General features: G+C 35.9%; 1 protein-coding gene across 3 annotated transcripts in view; it reads right to left on the reverse strand.

The window, feature by feature from the left end:
- RNF170 (ring finger protein 170) overlaps positions 1–22,786 on the reverse strand; it is a 38,469-nt gene that overhangs the window by 4,738 nt on the left and 10,945 nt on the right. For all 3 annotated transcript variants that reach the window (XM_037812851.1, XM_037812853.1, XM_037812852.1), the window contains exons 3-6: positions 10,615–10,690; positions 8,046–8,154; positions 4,258–4,331; positions 1,149–1,259 (exon numbers count right to left, since the gene is read on the reverse strand). In XM_037812851.1, the coding sequence (XP_037668779.1) occupies positions 1,149–1,259; positions 4,258–4,331; positions 8,046–8,154; positions 10,615–10,690 (370 nt within the window). The remainder of the gene's footprint in view (positions 1–1,148; positions 1,260–4,257; positions 4,332–8,045; positions 8,155–10,614; positions 10,691–22,786) is intronic.

The following is a 22,786-nucleotide window of genomic DNA, read 5'->3' on the forward strand; positions in this document are numbered from 1 at the left end:
CCTGTAACTCCTCTTGGAATACTGGTCACAAAAGAACAAGAATGAACTTTTTAGAATCACTTCCTGTGTTAATTTTCCACTCCCAATGGAAGAAACTAATATTTAAAGCAAAACAGCTGCACAGTTTCACAGTCTATGGTATATTACATTAAATATTCTAATGACGAACCAGTATGTCTTCTGAATACATTTCTGTCCTTTATCAGAGCTATTTCTTTCACTTCTAATATGGTATCATCAATTAGATAAAATCTGTTAATAATTATACAAGAAATGTGAAATGGTTTACTAAGAAATGTTTGTGGTGGTGCCATTTACTGAGTTGAGTAAGACTGAGAAAAGAATAAACCGAGTCGAGGGAATCAGGAGTTCAACATTATACAGTTAAGTCTGAGATATCTATGAAACATCCAAGTGGAGATGTAAACCAAGCAGTTTAGTTTGAAGCTCAGAGGAGAGGGTTGGGCTGGCTTTCCATATAAATTTGTACTTAGTTTTAGAAGTACATATTCAGTCTTACACACACTTCTAGAATCATTTGTTAGACTCTGAGAAAACTCAAATAAGTAATATGTGGTAATTTTTAACTTACTGAATGTTTTTTGGGGGAAAGAGGTTAACTGTAGTAATTAATGTGTTTTTTAAAAAATTAAAATATTTTTTAATAACTAAGATGACATACCAAAAAAAAAGGCAAAGAAAGAGACTTTTAAACCTAGGGTCATTTAAAGTAACATTTCAAATTGGGGTGAGGGAGAGGCATGGGGAGGGGAGTAAATAAAATAAAGTATAACACAATTGTAAAAGTCTTTCTAGAAGTTATAAGACAAACTATGACTTAGGATCACACAGGAATCAATAATTTTATATTTCCTTCTAGTTTTTCGTATTGCTTTTTTGCTGGTTTTTCTCTCAAACTTTTATAATGTTTTTTTTTTTTTCCTTAAGAAAGGAAAATGTCATCCTTGGCAAAGCTTTAACTCAGTGATTGACAAAAATGAAGGGGAAAAAAAATCTAAAAACTTTACCCAACACACATAGCAATGGGATTTTTCATAGTTCAAAGAATACTTGTTGGTAAATCTCTCATTAGAAAAGAGAAGTATAATGACTCCTTCCAACTCTTTACCTGCTATAACATTACTTACAGATCTGGGCTGCCCTGAGAATCTCCGGTTATAATCATTAATATCTTGATGCAATCGTACAATATCCTGAGACTGATTTTCTTCACCAAATACTGTTAGGAGTAAAGTTACCTGTATATTACAGAAAAAGAATGTCACACCTTAAAGCATGTTACACCTTTTTGTATCATTAAATTTTTTTCATTTTTGTGTTACTCATTTTCTCATTTCTTCTCATACAGGCAATATAGAGAAAGGGGAAGTAACTATAATATTATTGTCTTATAATAAAATATAATGCAAAATGTAATTTGAACTCCTATAAAATATATTGGGCACTATATCCAAGCACTGGTTCTAACATTTTCTTGTCCACACCAGGGATAAATGCAGTAACCTGTGTGTAGGCCAACAGATATTTGAAGATATAAGAATAATGAGAAAACATTCAGGAACAAAGTGATATGAAATATATACCTATAACTTTGAGAGTGAAAAAATTAGGGATTTTTTTTAAGTATGAAAATCACAATTCCTTATTCTCGCTGGTATTTGAAACAACTCTGAATGTTATTAACCATAATACAGAGATTAAGCAGGACAGCTCTCAAACAGCAATCCATACTATAATCAGAAAATGTAATTATTTATGCTATTATGTATAATGTAATACTTTTAACCCAGCTTGCTCCATAGTAATGGTAGGGAGCATACACATATGTCCCAACGACAATGGGATAATCTGAAGGTGACAGTACCTTGAAAAATAAATAAATTTTAAACTGTAACAACCCGTGACAGATTTCATTTCAAATCTTCCAACTGTTGTTTTTATCCTTTCTCAGTTCAAATGCCTTCCAAACAGCTAAACAAAGCAGTAAGTGGTGGGAACAGCAGGTACAGCCATCTCTTCCTTTACAAATTTGGTTTTGAAAAATGCATTCTTTCAGTAAACATTAATTGAGCACACCCACTGTGGGAAAGGCGCTGCTAAGTTCTAGGCATACAAAAAAATGAAGACATGGACTGCTCCTTGGTGACCATCATAATAAGCAAGACAGAAGGGGAGGCAGACCTGTTCAGCCTGTCACAGGGCACTGGGGTAGATGTTATAATGATAGTATGAGAGTAACTATCTCTTCTGCCTGGGGTGTCCAGAAAGTCTGAAACTTAAGCTAAGCCTTGAAATGTGTGTAGAATTGTTGGTGTGTCAGTGTATGTGTTTGGGGAGAGACGTGGTTAGCATGTTTCAGTCAGAGGCAAGAGCCTGTGCGTTATTATTTCCATAACAATTTACTAAAGGAGCCCAGAGAAAGGTCCTGCTGCTTGCCTTGTCACCAGGATGAATTGCTTTACAGTTCTGGAACCAATTACTAATATTAAAACAACTTCATATCCACTTGATTAGTCTCTAGTCTCAATTTGTGGATGGTAGAAAGGAAAACACCTGCTAATATACATACGCCTTAAGAAAAGCCATGGGTAGAACCAAGAAGAGGACACAAGTGGCAAGACTAATTCTTTAATGCAAAGACCTGCCTGGTTTCATTGTGGCTGGCAGATGGCAAAAGATGATAATAAGTGGTACTGGCAAATAAGCTTTCATTTGACTGTCATGGGTTACTCATCAAAGCAGCCAGAGGGAGTACCAAAAAAATCAATTTTCTTTCTACCCATGTGATGAAAAGTCAAGTGTGAAAGGGTATGTGGAAGCAAGAAGGGAAAGAAGAGAAAAACTTGTATTTTCCTCTCAGCACCACAAAATGGGGGAGTAGATAGCCAGAATAAAGGGTGAAGGAAATATGTATACATATGAGTGTGTCTGTATTTTTAAAAATAAAACATACTTTATTTAAAGTGCAAAAATCAGGCAAAACTAACAATATTTAGAGATCTATCTATGCAATAAAACTATAAAGAAAAGAAAACAATGGAATTGCTTACCAGTCAGTATAGTTACTTCTAGGTGAGAAGGGCAGGGTAGAGACTTGACATGTGCCCCAGGGGGGTCTCGGGTTCATAACAAGTTTCTATTTATTTCAGTGGTGGTTATATGAGTGTTGCTATGTGATCATTCACTGTGTGCTTTTCTGTATGTCTGCTATATTTCACATAGAATTTTTGAAAAATTGTTGCCTCTTCTATCATTTATTTTATTTTTTTGGTATCTGGGGATTTATGCCTTTACAAAATCCCCTTTACTGTTATTTTACTGGGGTTTCAAGAGGTAGCAAAAGTTAATGTATGCAGCATCCAATGTGACGTCTGTACAAGGAACTCTCATTTTTAGGACATCATTTTGCATGCTGGAAGACTTCCTAAGAAAATACTATCTTTTTACATGTTCATAACTTATCAGAAAGGTAAATACTTTTATTTTAAATGAAAAATAAAATAAGGATAATAGGAAATTAAGAAAAACTGTTTACAACTGATAGAACGTCCTATTTTGATATGTTTACTAATTTAAAAACTAAGAACTTAGGTTTTTCATATTGTTCAGTATTTTGTTTTCCAGTTTGTCAAAGAAATTGACAAAATCTGCACATTATAGTTTTCTCACTGTGCTACCATTTTAGTCTTCAAATTTAGGTTTATAAAAATCCACTGCTTCCCTCCTGAGGTAGCCTCTATACTGACTGTAATGTTCTGATCTGTTCTGGACAATGCAATGTGGCTGTGTCTCTAAAAGAACTGGAACTTTTTTAGATTATTATTCATTATTTAAAGCCATCTGGACCATCAGTGCAAAAGGGCAGATTAAAAGGAAAACAGGTTTTTTTTATTTCAAAAGTAGTATATGTGGTATATTTTATTACGCCTGATTAGCTAGTTCAGTTAATCCTCTGCTGGTATTACAACAATGATTGGTTAAGGATTGTGAGGAGGGGTTCATTTATCAGTTTTGTTTTTTTTCCCAATACAATGGTAAGATTTCAAAGGGAATTATCTTTTTTTTTGAGATTATGTCTTAAAAATGGTTTTAAAGAAAATACAGCAACATCACAGATGCTTTGGGTAAATAAAATTCTGCTAAAAATAATGGAGTGATCCAAAATTTTGATACAGAAACTAAAAATTTACAAAATGAGCTAGCAAAAAAATATGCTTTCCAGATACAAAACATTACCGTTTGTCTACAGATTGGACAACTGATTGCCCCAAGCCATGAACCATATCGCCAATATGCAATAATGCAGGTACCTAATGGAAAAAAAATTAATACAGGTGTTTTAAAGTCCATATATCCTGAGAAAATTTCATGTATTTTGAAATAGTTAACAGTATTGCCTTATTTTCAAATACTTTTTTCGTTCATCCAACCAACTCTTCACCCATAAAACTGTATGCAAATTCAAATCTAGTCTCAATTCCCAGTCATTGAAAAATAATTTCATTTAAATTGCTAGTTAAACTATAGACATTTCATACAGCAAGCATGCATTTAATCTTGACGCTTCAACACTACATAGAAAATAGTGCATTTCCTATGTAAAATAAATAAAATAGTTAAACACCATTGTAAATACACAACCAACAAATCCTAGTATAAATTTTCTGTTCTAAATTTGATATATATGTGACAAAAACACAACTTTTATTTCTTTCAGAATTTAGAAAGCCAAATTACTGAATTATCAACTAACAGTAATTAAGCAGTATGATCAAGGAATCAAAGAATACAAAAATTACATGCTCTCTGCCCTAAAAAAAATTTATGCTCCAATACACTAATTGAATCAACTCTTGCACTGAATGGATTTGATTTTTCTTCTTGAAGGTACTTATGGGAAACAAACAGCTAAAGGTGGGTGGCACAGCCTAAAGGAAGAGTATGTATGACCTCAAAAACTGGTAGGTAATAATGCAAGGTATGGACTATAGTTAACAGTAATATTTTAATATTCTTTCATCAGTTGTAACAAAGATACCACATCAATGCTAAGTGTCATTAGTAGGGAGGACAAGGGGTATGGGGTTTTTGTTTTTGGAGTAATGATTTCTAAAATTGATGATGGTGATGAACACACAACTATGTGATGATACTGTGAGCCACTGATTGTATACTTTGGATGGATTGTATGGTATGTGAATATATCTCAAAATTGCATTAAAAATTGAATTAAAGAAAAAAAATTGATAAGTGAGCTAAAAATGTAAGCACTACCCTTTAGGCCAGGAAAAGATGAAGAAGGAATATTTCTAAATACTGCCTGGTATTTTAGGAGCTAATTCATTAATCTGAACTATAGTGCTTCCCATCTTCCTTCTAATTCCAGGATCTCCCCTGTATTCCTCCTCTGGCCTCAGAAACCTAGCTTAGCCCTTCCTTACTTCTTAGTCTGATTCTTCCAGATCAAATAAGTGTTCAGAATTCACAGCAAGCAATGACAAATTAAGAAGACCAAGGTGGCACGTTTAAACCAATTAGAAGGTAGTTAAATCTTGAACTGTATAATACTAAGTATAAAAAGAGTGCAATGAGGGAAAACTCTCTGGGAGGCTTTAGAAACAGTAACTTCTAGAGCAGAAAGGATTTGAACTGAACTTTGTAGGAAGAGTAAGATAGGATAGGCGAAAAATGAGGGAGAATGCTCCAGGTTCTATGAGCAGCAAGAGCAAGCACCAGTGGAAGAAATAAATGGTATGTGAGAGGCTAGTGAGAAAACACATGGGGTAAGGAAAGGCTGTACAAATTGGACAATACAGTAATTGCAAGAAAAACTTGCTTAATGATGTAAAGATGAATTTAAAAGCGAAGCCATCTTTATTTGATATCTTTACTCTCACAGAATGCTGGGTTAATTAGATAATATTAAGTAGTTTGAACAACATAATTTCATATAGGAACTATATGAAAGCAAAACTTATTAATCTGTTACTGTATTTATAATTATTATTATTATTGCCATCTGTAATGATTCCTGAGATTTATCTACTGCTTTTCACCCAAGTCATTTATTAATTCAATCTCACATCTCTTTTCCACAAGTTGGGGTATAGGTGTCCTTTTGCAGACTATGTAATGGCCACTTGGCTGCACTGAAAAATTGTGGTCCAGCAAATCAAATTCTTCAGTTCATACACACCTGCTATGACATGCTTGATGCATCCCTGTTCCTCAAATTTCCTCCTCTATAAAACGAGATATCACGGCTCTTTAAATCTGTTTTTCTATCTATAAAATGGGAATGATAACCTAGACTTCACGAGACTAATGCAGAATTAAATAAAATGTGTGATATGAATGCAAATAAGTTGGTATCTGTTGTTGCTGTCATTCCTAACCACAATAATGAAACAGAACTGTAGATCCATATAGGAACTAAGCAAAAGTGCGCTTGATGGACATATTGATATAGCTGAACCTCTAGTCAAAGAAACACATTTTTTCTGTTTATTAAGAAGTTGAATAGTTTTTGTTTTTGTTTTTTTTTTAGCCTTTTAACCCACAGACACCAAATAAAAGTGGCTGACAAGTAGAACAGGGTATCAGAAGCAATTTACCCTATTACCTCAGACCCAGAGGTAAAACTAAGAACACACTGTTTCAGTTGGCTGAGTTATCCACTTAGTGAATTACCTAACCCTTACTTGGCAAAAAGAATTCATCTTGCCTGCCAGATCTCATTGATTCCTAACAGCTAGGTGGAATACTACGTTGCGAGGCTGATTAAGGCCATATCCAGAGTCGGAAGAAAAGAGAGCCAGATTGATTAGGAGTATATGCCACAGGTTTGGGAGGAGAAAGTAGGGATGCCAGGCATCTGCCTTTTCTGGCAGCCATTTGATTCTCCCCATAAGATCTTTCTTTATGTTGCTGTTTCTTAGCATTTCAAAGATAAAGTTAGAAACTGAAGTGTTTTATAATTTGTCAGCTGCTTACGCAAATACCTTAGTGATTGAGATTGGTCAGTACTTAATAAATGAACACAAAGTATGGAGAAATCTGCATTAGCATGACATGGATTTCAAATACTTACATCATTCCCAAGAGCATAAATAATAACACTGTACCTAAGAATTCTATATGATGAAGTTAGACAAAGATACAAAGGGGAGAAAGCAATTTATGGGCGTATTATGTGCTACATTTAAAATCAGTCTTCATGTGAACATTGGGTACATTTGGGAGTAATTAGGACCCTATCTTGAATATAGCTGTTCAAACAAATAGACATATTACCAATAAAAAAAATAGATCTAGCAATGGACAGAATCCAGGTAGACAGTAGTCCTTAGAGTATTCACCATGTATAAACCACCAATCATATAGTAGAATTGACCATAGGATTTGAAGTTAGATCTAGGTTTAAAACCTGGTTCTGTTACTTAGCAGCCAGATTACACTATATAAAGTTTCTTAAAATCTTTTAGCCTCATCTGTGGGGTCAGATAAGATGAAGTATGTTGAGTGCCCAGCACAGAGTAGGCATTTAGCAACTGATTTTGCCCCTCTTCCCCCAATCCAGTATGATCATACCAAGCAATAATGTATGATAACTCATTATTCTCTGAAATCTTTCTGGACGGTTAGGAAAAATTATAGGAGGTAGGAAGCACCACTTTCCAATACTAAATAAATGTAAAATCAATATTTCCTTCTTGTTCCACTACATGTTCTAGGTATCTTATTCTCTCTAACCAACTCAACATCACAAAGAGGCTAAGTACTTTTTGTATTAACTTAGAGGTAAAGGAAGGTCTGGGGCAGAGTTTCTGAGAGAACTTTTCTGCCCTAGAAAGAATGAAAAATAAATAAAACCACCAAAAAATGATGAACAATAAGGGATTCAGTGAAACAAGACTCAGAGGATATGAAATGTGAAAAAGAGAAAATTAGGAATCTAGCCTATGTTTACATATAGGTCTTGGTCTAAACAGTCATTTTTACCAAGTATGTCATTGTTTGCTTACCACAAAAAAGATGTCCACAGTTCGTTTCAACAGGGAAGGAGGCCTGATGTAAACAGATTGGACAGTACATGTCAGTATAGAACTGCTGTCGAGCAGGAGCAGGTGCATCCTGATGAGAAAAATAAAATAAAAAAAAATAAGTATATATACACCAATTTATATGAGATACATAGAGGGTTTTCAGAATTTATGTTTAATTACATTTAAGTACATAGCCAAAAGTGTGTAATCATCAAATTTTAGATATGCAATAGTTTAAGGTCTTAGATGTTTGTAAAGTTATGAGAATACTATTATCTTGTTTAAGCTGCATGAGTCTCTAGTCTCCTTCTAAAATATAATTTAAAGAAAATAACCGAGATTGACTCAGGAATTTCTCTTTTATTCTATAGGAATGAGTAAATTATTCTGAGTAACACAAGGCTAAGCTACTACATAAACTGAAGAATAAGAAATGTCAAACTGTTTTCTAAGTATTAGCTTTTTTCATTTTTAACATTTCCTCCTTATAAATGCTGCATGTCTGCTGCACCTCACAAGAGACAAGAGTTACACTTTCAGAGATTATTTGGTCATTTTGGAAGTAGAAAATTTAAGACTGCTGACAAATTAAACTTAATCCTTCACATAGATTAATAAACTTTAATGTTTTTCAGTTGTATCACTGTTGTGATTTATACTAGGAATGTTGAATAGAATCAACAGTACAAGAAGCATCCAGGTATCAAAGAACCTGCTAGAATGTAAGTGCCACAGGGACACAGACTTTATCTGCAGGACACCCTGTAGTACCCCATCCCCTAGAAAAGTAGCTAGCACTTGTCCTTAAGGTATATTTGTTAAAACATGCATCTGTTAATACCTGTTTTTGTAGCACCCAGCACACAGTTTATAAACAAAGTAGCTGACACAAAAATCATCAAATTTGCAAAATATGAACTGTTTTTAACCGTCCACTAAACCAAAGATTTTTGTCCCCCAATACTAATAAACTATAACTGATATTTCTTATTTCCTAAAACAGTCCTAAAATATCAGAATATTCTATCTGCCAAGGTCACATCTTTATGTTATGGTCTTTTATGTCAGTTTTAAAGGCGCAATCAAAAAACATACAGCTTTTAGTGCCCCCCCCCCCACCTTTTCTCGTTATTCTTCTTTAGAAATTAACAGACAAAAACAAGTACCAACAATGCCCAATAGAACTTTCTGTGAGAACGGGAACCTTTATCTCTTCTGTTCAATACAGTAGCCACTAGCCACATGTGGCTACTGAGTACTTGAACTTTGGCTAGTATGACTAAAGACTTGAATTTTTAATTTTGTTTAATTTTAATTAAGATTTAAGTAGCCACATGTGACTAGTAGCCACCATACTGGACAGTGCAGAACTAGGCGAAATCAGAAGCTTCAGTCTCACTCCAGAAGCTATATGCCATGCCTGAGGAAGGTCTGAAGGAGATGAATGGGACAGCGGTGCTAAGAAATCTAGAAAATTTGCCTCCATCTGAGATTCCTGCATAGCTGGCTCTAGTCATGTAATCCCTGGTGTGGATTTAAGCAGGCTTAGCAACTTAATATGTTAAATGGAATAAGAACAGCAACCTTACTATCAAGTGTAGGCTGTCTGAAGAATTTTTCAAGAAGATAGTTGTATATGAAAGCACAGTGTAAACTGCAAAACGCTATACATGCATGAATTAGTTGATAACAATAGTTCTGGAAGAGAGGGCTACTTCCAACATGCTTAAACTATTCCTGTATCAATGAATTAAAGTTCCATGAGGGTAGGAATTTTTGTCTGTTCAGTTCATAATTCAATTCCAAATGCCTAGAACAATGTCCAGCATATAGTAGAGGTTCAATAACTATTTGGTAAATTATACAATCCTCATTGGAACTGAAGATTGTTCAGTGGACAGGAAAGCAAGCTTTGTGTGTGTGTGTGTGTGTGTGTGTGTGTGTGTGTGTGTGTGTGTGTGTGTGTGTGTGTGTGTGTGTGTATGTGAGCAATTTCAGCATGAAGTGCACTGTATCCTACTTCCTCCAATCTCCTATTTCGTAAAGTATATTACATTTCTGGTTATTAAGAGATTCCATTTGGTAAGAAGTAAAAAAGGGGCTAAAGAGAAAAGTCTTTTTCTTTGCCTAACTAGTTTTGCTAGCTTTGACCACTGGAAATAGAACAAAACAAAATAAAACCATCCTTTCTAATCATTTCTTTGTAGGTTTCAAGGAGTACATGTTAGAAAGAATAGTTTTTCTACTACATTTCAGTAAGGTCAGTCAGACAATGATTATTTCCTCACACAATAAATAATAGGGAAACTAACTTTTAAAGCAAGTTAAAAAAAAAACAAAAAATCATGAAAACATCTGAATAGATTAAGACTAGGCATTTGCCTAGCCTAAAAATATATAATCTACAGTATAATTTAAGGTAATTAAAAGCAGGAAAGCCCCATTTTCCAAAAAGTAACTTATTAATGTTTCATCACAATTTCATATGCAGGGGAAATTAAAGTATCTACTCCTTACATAAATGCACATATTTCTATAACTACAGTACCTGTTCTGTTTGAAGTTGTTCCCGAAGCACCCTTACTAGCTCTTGGTTTTCTGGGTGAATGTTTTGATGTGCATTTCTGTTGAATAAAATATAATACACTTTGAATACAAAATATTGTCAGATAAATCAATTTTCTTTACAGGTTTAATTTTCAGCTTAGAACTACTGGTAACTTAAATATAAATGATGACACATGATGGCACTCCAATTCCAGGACTGAACATTCCAGGCTATTCTATGGTTTGTTATTAAAATCACGAATCACGTTTAATGTGTAAAAGACATAATCTAGGGATCTAGTACTTTAGGGATTTATTGTAATTGCAGTCCTTCAAATAACACAAAAGGACAATTAACACATTTCCTATTTCTTTTGTGGAATGTCTTAAAAATAAGCAGCTATATAAATCTACATATTATACATTTAAACTATGCATTTGAACACCTTTCCACATCTAATTTAACCATTCTCCCAACTTACCACCTATGAGGGGAGGGGACAAAGAAAAAGAGAAACTAAAATTATAAAGTGCAGAAAAGCAAAATTGTAACATACCACTAATATCTTAACATTAACAATTAAAATGGAGAATCAAAGGCAAGAAGTGAGTGGCTCTTATAAGTGGATAAGATGTGAGTTTTGAAAATTAGAAGTGATGGTTAGATGGGTAGGGTGAAGGTGAAGATTTATATCTGCATCACAGCTAAATTTCATTGGCTGTAAAACTTTTACTGAACTTAAATGTCTTTTAACATCAATATTTTAAATCCACTCAATCCCAGTGTTACTCTATAGAAGAATCCTTTCTCTCTGGGTGAGCCAATATCCAACAGAGATAAGAACCCTAAATCAATACCCTAATAGGAGAAGGAAAATTAAAGAAATCCATTCTATAATTATTCCATTTTTTGGAAAGACTTTAAATTTTAGAAAAGAAGGCTGACAAGATATAACTATTAGTTCGGAGAGGACAGGAAAACAGTTGAAAGTCAAACATCTAATCAGAAGTTCAACGTAAATGTAATGAAACTATGTGAACTCTGTTTAAACCTATTAAGTTTTGATAGATTGTTTATTTTAAACTAAGTTACATTCTTATGACTGAATAAATGATCTATGAAAGAAGGCTACCAGTATATGAAGGCAATGTATCAAGGAACAGCCCAGGGAACCAACTCACTTAAATACTAATAAATACCAAGTTGAACAGCATTTCTTTGAGAGTAGAAAACCATTGCCTTTTCATTGGAAAAATACAGCCATGACTTTTCAGGGTATAGGCCCATGAGACTGAAAGGTCTGTTTTGGCTTCTTTCCATATGAGAGAGGATATAGGAAATCTTTTTTTTTTTTATTAGTTTTATTGAAATATACTCACATATACCCTAGTTATCCACAGTGTACAGTTATTCACAGTGCCATCATATAGTTGTGCATTCATCACCAGAATTGATTTTTGAACATTTTCCTTACTCCAAAAAAATAAAAATAAAAATAAAAGTAAAAAAGAACACCTAGTGGAACTGCAACCCATAGCATCCTTTGAAATTTGTTCTATAACTACTTGTTAAATTGTAATTTGAAAGCTATACCTTTTTGTATATATATTATGTTTCACAGTAAGGAAATAACTGAAACTATGGTACTATAACTCATAATAACTTTGGAAATTTCCTATAAATCTACTTGCTAAATCATACTTTGAAAGATACTACCTTTTTGTATATATGTTATATTTCATAATAAGGAAATAACTGAAACTGTGGAATTGTAACCCAGAATAGTCTTTGAAATTTGCTCTCTAACTACTTGTTAAATTGCACTTGGAAAGTTATCACTTGTATGTATATATGTTATATTCTACAACAAAAAAATATGATAAAAAAAGATAATAGAGCAGTAGGTTTTGGAGTGTAAGAGGGTGAGAGGTGAGATATCCACTGGAATCTGGGCAGGATACATTTACTAAGAAAAGTATAAACAATTCCAGGTCCTAAGACAGTCCAAAGGCAGAAATGAGCCTAGTGGCTCAGGGCATAAGGAAAGACCCTCATGGAAGGGGTAGCCTCAGAAATAAGATCGTGAAATATAGGAACTACTTCAATGAAAAGTAAAGGGCAGAGAGAACATCATGAGCAAAGAGGTGAAGACAGGAAAGAACAGGATGAGTGGGAAGCAGGGAAGGCTACAGTTTAGCTGGACCTAAGAACAGTCCTGGAGGAGAGGATGGTAATGCTGCGAGGGTGGAGAGAGCCCCAGCGCAGAAGACCCAAAAGGCAGACTGAGGGGTGTGCACCTGTCAGAACTCTCTGTGTGGAGAAATGATGTATGCTTTAAGGAAATTAAGTTGGCAAATAAGATGAACTGCAAAAGGAAAAAATTAGAAGCAAAGCATATAGTTAGAAGGAGGCTTTAACAGCCTTCAGGTAACTTGTAAAGAGGGCATGATAGGAGATTAGCAGGGAAAATGCTGGAAGAATCACCAGGGAAGTAAAATCTATGGCATTGCCAACTGATAGGAAAGATGAGGGTAGGAAAAGCATCAAATTTTATCAGCACCTTACTCATCTTAAGAAAAAGGTAACAGCAATTTGTAGACTTTTCATTTGATTAGTACCTTTTCTTTCATTTGTAAATGATTCCTTTTCAAATAGCATTTCTCTAAGAGGCATCATTCTCCTATTAGTATATAGTTTTGAAAGAAATAGTTTTCTTCTGTTTCATTTTTAATCATGGAAAACAGATGAATAATTCAGTTATTGTGATCTTCCTTTCATTCCATAACAAATGCCTGGGATAGGGGACCACCAGGGTAGGGGGTATTCTCAGTTTAGAAACTAAGGCCAGGAATGCTAATCATTGCATCATGCCCAACACAAAGGGAGCAGCTAACTCAGGGAAAGTCAAAGCAGATGAGAAAAGCAATGACTCATTTTACACCCAAATCACTAGTATTACTGATATTTTGCTTAATGACTTTGAGAAACAAGAGTCCCTATAAGTCCCTGTGCTCCTATGCTTTAAAATACTCATATGCTATAAGATTTTGTTTATAGATAGTCATGCCTACAAATATATATAAGATTTTATTGGGTTTGTTTAAAATCCATCCCCCACCTCACATCCTATTTTTTGTTTAGTTTTTGTCCCCTTTTTCTACTCATCTGTCCATACATTGGATAAAGAGAGTATGAGCCACCAGGTTTTCACAATCACAGAGTCACACCATGTAAGCTACATAGTTATGCAATCGTCTTCAAAAATCAAGGCTACTGGGTGGCAGCTCAACAGTTTCAGGTACTTCCTTCTAGCTATTCCAATACACTAAAAACTGAAAAGCGTTATTTACATAGCACATAAGAATGCCCTCCAGAGTGACCTCTCGACTCCATTTGAAATCTCTCAGCCACTGAAACTTTATTTTGTTTCATCTCAGTTTCCCCTTTTTGGTCAAGAAGATTTTCTCAATCCCATGATGCTGGGTCCAGGCTCATCCCAGGGAGTCATGTCCCACATTGTCAGGGAGATTTATACCCCTGGGAGTCATATTCCTTGTAGTGGGGAGGGCAGCTGGCTTAGAGAGAAAGGGCCACAGCTGAGCAACAAAGAGGTTCTCTGGGGGAGACTCTTAGGCACAATTATAAGTAGGCTTAGCCTCTCCTTTGCAGGAACAAGCTTCATAAGGGCAAGCCCCACAACTGAGGGCTCATCCTACTAAATTGTTAGTCCTTAATGTTTGTGAGAATATCCATAACCCAGGTGGGGAGGTCCAACATTTACACATTTTCTCCCAGCTCCTCAGGGGGGCCCTGCAAATATATTTTTATTATCTGCCCATATTACTTTGGATGTATCGGGATTTCACGCTAAACTATACAAACCTACCAGATCTCATTTCCTATTCAAAGTTCCATGTAATTATGGTGCTTGAATAAACTGTACAAGTTAAAATATTTAGTGTGCTGCAGAAAATACAGATTCAGCACCAACTAAACATCTCTTCCCTTGGACTCACACAGAAGTTGAAGTTTGAAAACATCATCAATATCATCCTTTACCCTTTAGTCTGATTTACTATTGTTCTAACCAAGTCTATTTCATTCATATCTCTAACTGAATGAAGTCTGATCTCTTTTTCAGGCTCTTTAACATTTGCTGTATGGGGTAATGCTGACATTCATAGCTGCTGGACCCTGGTGAGTCTCAGGTGTCACACAGATACCCAAGGTTCCAGGGACCAACCAGGTTAAACAAAGAGCTCGGCATCTCAGAATTTAGAAATAGCCATTACCATTCAGGAATAGATATAACTGCTGTAAGAGCATACAATCTAAGAACCTTTACCATAAGCCTTCCCCTGATAACCTATGCTTTCAGATTCAATTTTCAGAGTTATAGTTAGTCCTTATTAGTGAGGCTTTATAATGTCTGTCTTTTCGTTTCTGGCATACTTCGGATGTGGGAAATCTTAAATCAGGAAGTAGAATATTAGAAAAGTCCAATTATATCCCTCCCTTTAGTAAGAGCCCAAGCTGCTTGAACACTGCCTAGAGCTCATATAATTAATTGAATGTGATTGGCAGCTATGAGTACAGAAACTTAAAATCCCCTAAATCAGGGATAATTAACATATATGGAAAGTTAGATTAGATTATGGTCACCTTAGCTATGACAAAATGACAGGGCATTTGACACCAAGTTGGTCTAAAGTCAGAAACCAGGGAAGGCTGTGGCTATAACATAGAACCAAAGTGCATTTATTGTTATTGTTGTTGCTGTCACTGCATTTACTGATGACTTATGGCTCTTCTTTGTTCTTTAAAAGGGAAAAACCAAAACCATCGAACCAATGAAGCTGTATGGGGCCCTGGAAAGGAGTCAGGAACCTCTAATATGAGGAAAGAAATGATACCCAAATTCTGAGACAAAGAAAAAAGTTTGATTCAAAGTTTACGAATGTGCAAAAGTGTTTGGTTTACAGGTTAAAGCCCATACCAGCCACTTTTGACTGACATCTGGTATCTCAGTAAATGTCAGTTATTATTAATATACTGTGAGGAAGGAAAAACAAATAAAAAGAATTTTAAAAGAATTATAATGACTAAAAACATAAAAGAAATTTCAGAAAAGAGAGAAACGGTTGCTTTGTGTGAATTTTAAACTACACATGCCCTCTCTAACCCATCAGTAATTATTTCAGTAAAGTAATAGGATTACAATTGCCAACTGAATTTGAATCTGAAAAGTTGGACGGGAATGTAAACCAGTCTCTCAACCAATCATACAATATTCAAGACAATGTCCAAGTAATAGGAGTGCCTTATCTAATTTGAAAAACTATTTCTTAGGTTAAGCCAAAACCTCATCATTTACTTCCATCTATTGGCCCTAGTTCTGCCCACAGAAAAAATCTAATTCCTTTTCTACAAAACAAGCCCTCAACATAAAGACAACTTATATATCCAACCATTCCTTTCCCTACAATAAATATCCCTAGGATCTTTAACATTTCTGTATTTTTCTCCATTCTGATAATTCCCTCTGAATATTTTCTAGTGTAAAAAGCCCCAAACTGATTGGGAAAGCCATAAGGACCACACTCCACTTTGTCTAGTTTATGGATGGATGAGTAGAAAAATAGGGGAAGGAAACAAACAGACAAAGGTACCCAGTGTTCTTTTTTACTTCAATTGCTCTTTTTCACTTTAATTATTATTCTTGTTATTTTTGTGTGTGTGCTAATGAAGGTGTCAGGGATTGATTTAGGTGATGAATGTACAACTATGTAATGGTACTGTAAACAATCGAAAGTACGATTTGTTTTGTATGACTGCGTGGTATGTGAATCTATCTCAATAAAATGAAGATTAAAAAAAAAAAAAAAAAAAAAAGCCCCAAACTGAATATAATCCAGATGAGACCTATAATTGGCCATTTTGATAAATGCAAACTAATTTGTTAAGTTTTGGCATCTACAATATACAATTGACTTATTAAATGTACTTTTAGTTTGTGCCTATCATGTCATTCTAGTCTTCAGGGAAAAGAACTTTTATTATGTAAGTATTAGATATCTATGCTAGAGTAAACATACAAGGGAAAAGAAATCAGGCAAAAATATCTTGAAATAAAATTAATCTTACAGAAATAATTTTTAAATGAACAGGTTATTTAATTACAGTTTTGTGATCTGTGTATTTCATTCAACAGTTATCACTTAAAATTTATCATGAATACTTTTACATGACAATAAATTCACATCTGCATCCCATTCTTAATAGGTAAATAGCAAGCACTCAATTTGTATTTGCCTAGTCATGATCCATTTTTGTATCTTGCCAATACAATTAGCTGTCTTTCCCAACTAACAATTTAATAAGCATGCCTTTAATGTCTTCTTATTCCAGGTTGCTAAAAAGTGAACAGAACAGAGCAGAAAGAAGGAATTAATAAAGATTAGAACAGAGATAGCTGAACTAGAGAACAGAAAAACAATAGAGAAAAATCAATGAAACCAGAAGTCGGTTTTTTAAAAGATCAGTAAAACTGATAAACTTTTACCTAGACTGACAAAGAGAAAAAGAGAGAGCAAATAACTAACACAAAAATTACACAAACTGACTCAAGAAGAAATAGAAAATCTCTATAGACCAAAACTAGAGAGATTGAATCAGTAATCAAAAACTTTCTAACAGGGAGGCGGGGCAAGATGGCAGACTGGTGAGCTGTATGTTTTAGTTACTCCTCCAGGAAAGTAGGTAGAAAGCCAGGAACTGCGTGGACTGGACACCACAGAGCAATCTGACTTTGGGCATACTTCATACAACACTCATGAAAACGTGGAACTGCTGAGATCAGCGAAATCTGTAAGTTTTTGCGGCCAGGGGACCCGCGCCCCTCCCTGCCAGGCTCAGTCCCGTGGGAGGAGGGGCTGTCAGCTCCGGGAAGGAGAAGGGAGAACTGCAGTGGCAGCCCTTATCAGAAACTCATTCTACTGATCCAAACTCCAACCATAGATAGACTGAGACCAGACACCAGAGAATCTGAGAGCAGCCAGCCCAGGAGAGAGGAGACAGGCATAGAGAAAAAAAAACAACACGAAAAACTCCAAAATAAAAGCGGAGGATTTTTGGAGTTCTGGTGAACATAGAAAGGGGAAGGGCCCTGAGGTGCATATGCAAATCCCGAAGAAAAGCTGATCTCTCTGCCCTGTGGACCTTTCCTTAATGGCCCTGGTTGCTTTGTCTCTTAGCATTTCAATAACCCATTAGATCTCTGAGGAGGGCCCTTTTTTTTTTTTTTTTTTTTTAATCCTTCTTTCTTTTTCTAAAACAATTACTCCAAGAAGCCCAATACAGAAAGCTTCAAAGACCTGCAATTTGGGCAGGTCAAGTCAAGAGCAGAACTAGGAGAGCTCTGAGACAAAACGCAATAATCCAGTGGCTGAGAAAATTCACTAAACACCACAACTTCCCAAGAAAAGGGGGGTGTCCGCTCACAGCCATCATCCTGGTGGACAGGAAACACTCCTGCCCATCGCCAGCCCCACAGCCCAGAACTGCCCCAGACAACCCAGTGTGACGGAAGTGCTTCAAATAACAGGCACACACCACAAAACTGGGCGTGGACATTAGCCTTCCCTGCAACCTCAGCTGATCATCCCAGAGTTGGGAAGGTAGAGCAGTGTGAATTAACAAAGCCCCATTCAGCCATCATTTCAGCAGACTGGGAGCCTCCCTACACAGCCCAGCAGCCCAGAACTGCCCTGGGGGGACGGCACTCAACTGTGACATAGCACAGTCATCCCTCAACAGAGGACCTGGGGTGCACGGCCTGGAAGAGGGGCCCACTTGCAAGTCTCAGGAGCCATACGCCAATACCAAGGACTTGTGGGTCAGTGGCAGAGACAAACTGTGGCAGGACTGAACTGAAGGATTAGACTATTGCAGCAGCTTTAAAACTCTAGGATCACCAGGGAGATTTGATTGTTAGAGCCACCCCCCCTCCCTGACTGCCCAGAAACACGCCCCATATACAGGGCAGGCAACACCAACTACACACGCAAGCTTGGTACACCAATTGGACCCCACAAGACTCACTCCCCCACTCACCAAAAAGGCTAAGCAGGGGAGAACTGGCTTGTGGAGAACAGGTGGCTCGTGGACGCCACCTGCTGGTTAGTTAGAGAAAGTGTACTCTACGAAGCTGTAGATCTGATAAATTAGAGATAAGGACTTCAATTGGTCTACAAATCCTAAAAGAACCCTATCAAGTTCAGCAAATGCCACGAGGCCAAAAACAACAGAAAATTATAAAGCATATGAAAAAAACAGACGATATGGATAACCCAAGCCCAAGCACCCAAATCAAAAGATCAGAAGAGACACAGCACCTAGAGCAGCTACTCAAAGAACTAAAGATGAACAATGAGACCATAGTACGGGAGACAAAGGAAATCAAGAAGACCCTAGAAGAGCATAAAGAAGACATTGCAGGACTAAATAAAAAAATGGATGATCTTATGGAAATTAAAGAAACTGTTGACCAAATTAAAAAGATTCTGGACACTCATAGTACAAGACTAGAGGAAGTTGAACAACGAATCAGTGACCTGGAAGATGACAGAATGGAAAATGAAAGCATAAAAGAAAGAATGGGGAAAAAAATTGAAAAAATTGAAATGGACCTCAGGGATATGATAGATAATATGAAACGTCCAAATATAAGTCTCATTGGTGTCCCAGAAGGGGAAGAAAAGGGTAAAGGTCTAGGAAGAGTATTCAAAGAAATTGTTGGGGAAAACTTCCCAAATCTTCTAAACAACATAAATACACAAATCATAAATGCTCAGCGAACCCCAAATAGAATAAATGCAAATAAACCCACTCCGAGACATATACTGATCACACTGTCAAACACAGAAGAGAAGGAGCAAGTTCTGAAAGCAGCAAGAGAAAAGCAATTCACCACATACAAAGGAAACAGCATAAGACTAAGTAGTGACTACTCAGCAGCCACCATGGAGGCAAGAAGGCAGTGGCACGATATATTTAAAATTCTGAGTGAGAAAAATTTCCAGCCAAGAATACTTTATCCAGCAAAGCTCTCCTTCAAATTTGAGGGAGAGCTTAAATTTTTCACAGACAAACAAATGCTGAGAGAATTTGCTAACAAGAGACCTGCCCTACTGGAGATACTAAAGGGAGCCCTACAGACAGAGAAACAAAGAAAGGACAGAGAGACTTGGAGAAAGGTTCAGGACTAAAGAGATTCGGTATGGGTACAATAAAGGATATTAATAGACAGAGGGGAAAAATATGACAAACATAAACCAAAGGATAAGATGGCTGATTCAAGAAATGCCTTCACGGTTATAACGTTGAATGTAAATGGATTAAACTCCCCAATTAAAAGATATAGATTCGCAGAATGGATCAAAAAAAATGAACCATCAATATGTTGCATACAAGAGACTCATCTTAGACACAGGGACACAAAGAAACTGAAAGTGAAAGGATGGAAAAAAATATTTCATGCAAGCTACAACCAAAAGAAAGCAGGTATAGCAATATTAATCTCAGATAAAATAGACTTCAAATGCAGGGATGTTTTGAGAGACAAAGAAGGCCACTACGTACTAATAAAAGGGGCAATTCAGCAAGCAGAAATAACAATCGTAAATGTCTATGCACCCAATCAAGGTGCCACAAAATACATGAGAGAAACACTGGCAAAACTAAAGGAAGCAATTGATGTTTCCACAATAATTGTGGGAGACTTCAACACATCACTCTCTCCTATGAATAGATCAACCAGACAGAAGACCAATAAGGAAATTGAAAACCTAAACAATCTGATAAATGAATTAGATTTAACAGCATATACAGGACATTACATCCCAAATCACCAGGATACACATATTTTTCTAGTGCTCATGGAACTTTCTCCAGAATAGATCATATGCTTGGACACAAAACAAGCCTCAGTAAATTTAAAAAGATTGAAATTATTCAAAGCACATTCTCTGACCACAATGGAATACAATTAGAAGTCAATAACCATCAGAGACTTAGAAAATTCACAAATACCTGGAGGTTAAACAACACACTCCTAAACAATCAGTGGGTTAAAGAAGAAATAGCAAGAGAAATTGCTAAATATATAGAGACGAATGAAAATGAGAACACAACATACCAAAACCTATGGGATGCAGCAAAAGCAGTGCTAAGGGGGAAATTTATAGCACTAAACGCATATATTAAAAAGGAAGAAAGAGCCAAAATCAAAGAACTAATGGATCAACTGAAGAAGCTAGAAAATGAACAGCAAACCGATCCTAAATCAAGTAGAAGAAAAGAAATAACAAGGCATCCAAATTGGAAAAGAAGAAGTAAAACTGTCATTGTTTGCAGATGATATGATCTTATATCTAGAAAACCCTGAGAAATCGACGATACAGCTACTAGAGCTAATAAACAAATTTAGCAAAGTAGCGGGATACAAGATTAATGCGCATAAGTCAGTAATGTTTCTATATGCTAGAAATGAACAAACTGAAGAGACACTCAAGAAAAAGATACCATTTTCAATAGCAACTAAAAAAATCAAGTACCTAGGAATAAACTTAACCAAAGATGTAAAAGACCTATACAAAGAAAACTACATAACTCTACTAAAAGAAATAGAAGGGGACCTTAAAAGATGGAAAAATATTCCATGTTCATGGATAGGAAGACTAAATGTCATTAAGATGTCAATTCTACCCAAACTCATCTACAGATTCAATGCAATCCCAATCAAAATTCCAACAACCTACTTTGCAGACTTGGAAAAGCTAGTTATCAAATTTATTTGGAAAGGGAAGATGCCTCGAATTGCTAAAGACACTCTAAAAAAGAAAAACCAAGTGGGAGGACTTACACTCCCTGACTTTGAAGCTTATTATAAAGCCACAGTTGTCAAAACAGCACGGTACTGGCACAAAGATAGACATATAGATCAATGGAATCGAATTGAGAATTCAGAGATAGACCCTCAGATCTATGGCCGACTGATCTTTGATAAGGCCCCCAAAGTCACTAAACTGAGCCATAATGGTCTTTTCAACAAATGGGGCTGGGAGAGTTGGATATCCATATCCAAAAGAATGAAAGAGGACCCCTACCTCACCCCCTACACAAAAATTAACTCAAAATGGACCAAAGATCTCAATATAAAAGAAAGTACCATAAAACTCCTAGAAGATAATGTAGGAAAACATCTTCAAGACCTTGTATTAGGCGGCCACTTCCTAGACTTTACACCCAAAGCACAAGCAACAAAAGAGAAAATACATAAATGGGAACTCCTCAAGCTTAGAAGTTTCTGCACCTCAAAGGAATTTCTCAAAAAGGTAAAGAGGCAGCCAACTCAATGGGAAAAAATTTTTGGAAACCATGTATCTGACAAAAGACTGATATCTTGCATATATAAAAAAATCCTACAACTCAATGACAATAGTACAGTCGGCCCAATTATAAAATGGGCAAAAGATATGAAAAGACAGTTCTCTGAAGAGGAAATACAAATGGCCAAGAAACACATGAAAAAATGTTCAGCTTCACTAGCTGTTAGAGAGATGCAAATTAAGACCACAATGAGATACCATCTAACACCGGTTAGAATGGCTGCCATTAAACAAAGAGGAAACTACAAACGCTGGAGGGGATGTGGAGAAATTGGAACTCTTATTCACTGTTGGTGGGACTGTATAATGTTTCAGCCACTCTGGAAGTCAGTCTGGCAGTTCCTTAGAAAACTAGATATAGAGTTACCATTCGATCCAGCGATTGCACTTCTCGGTATATACCCGGAAGGTCGGAAAGCAGTGACACGAACAGATATCTGCACGCCAATGTTCATAGCAGCATTATTCACAATTGCCAAGAGATGGAAACAACCCAAATGTCCTTCAACAGATGAGTGGATAAATAAAATGTGGTATATACACACGATGGAATACTACGCGGCAGTAAGAAGGAACGATCTCGTGAAACATATGACAACATGGATGAACCTTGAAGACATAATGCTGAGCGAAATAAGCCAGGCACAAAAAGAGAAATATTATATGCTACCACTAATGTGAACTTTGAAAAATGTAAAACAAATGGCTTATAATGTAGAATGTAG

This window comes from Choloepus didactylus, chromosome 20 (assembly GCF_015220235.1).
Source record: "Choloepus didactylus isolate mChoDid1 chromosome 20, mChoDid1.pri, whole genome shotgun sequence".
Taxonomy (NCBI): Eukaryota; Metazoa; Chordata; class Mammalia; order Pilosa; family Megalonychidae; genus Choloepus; species Choloepus didactylus.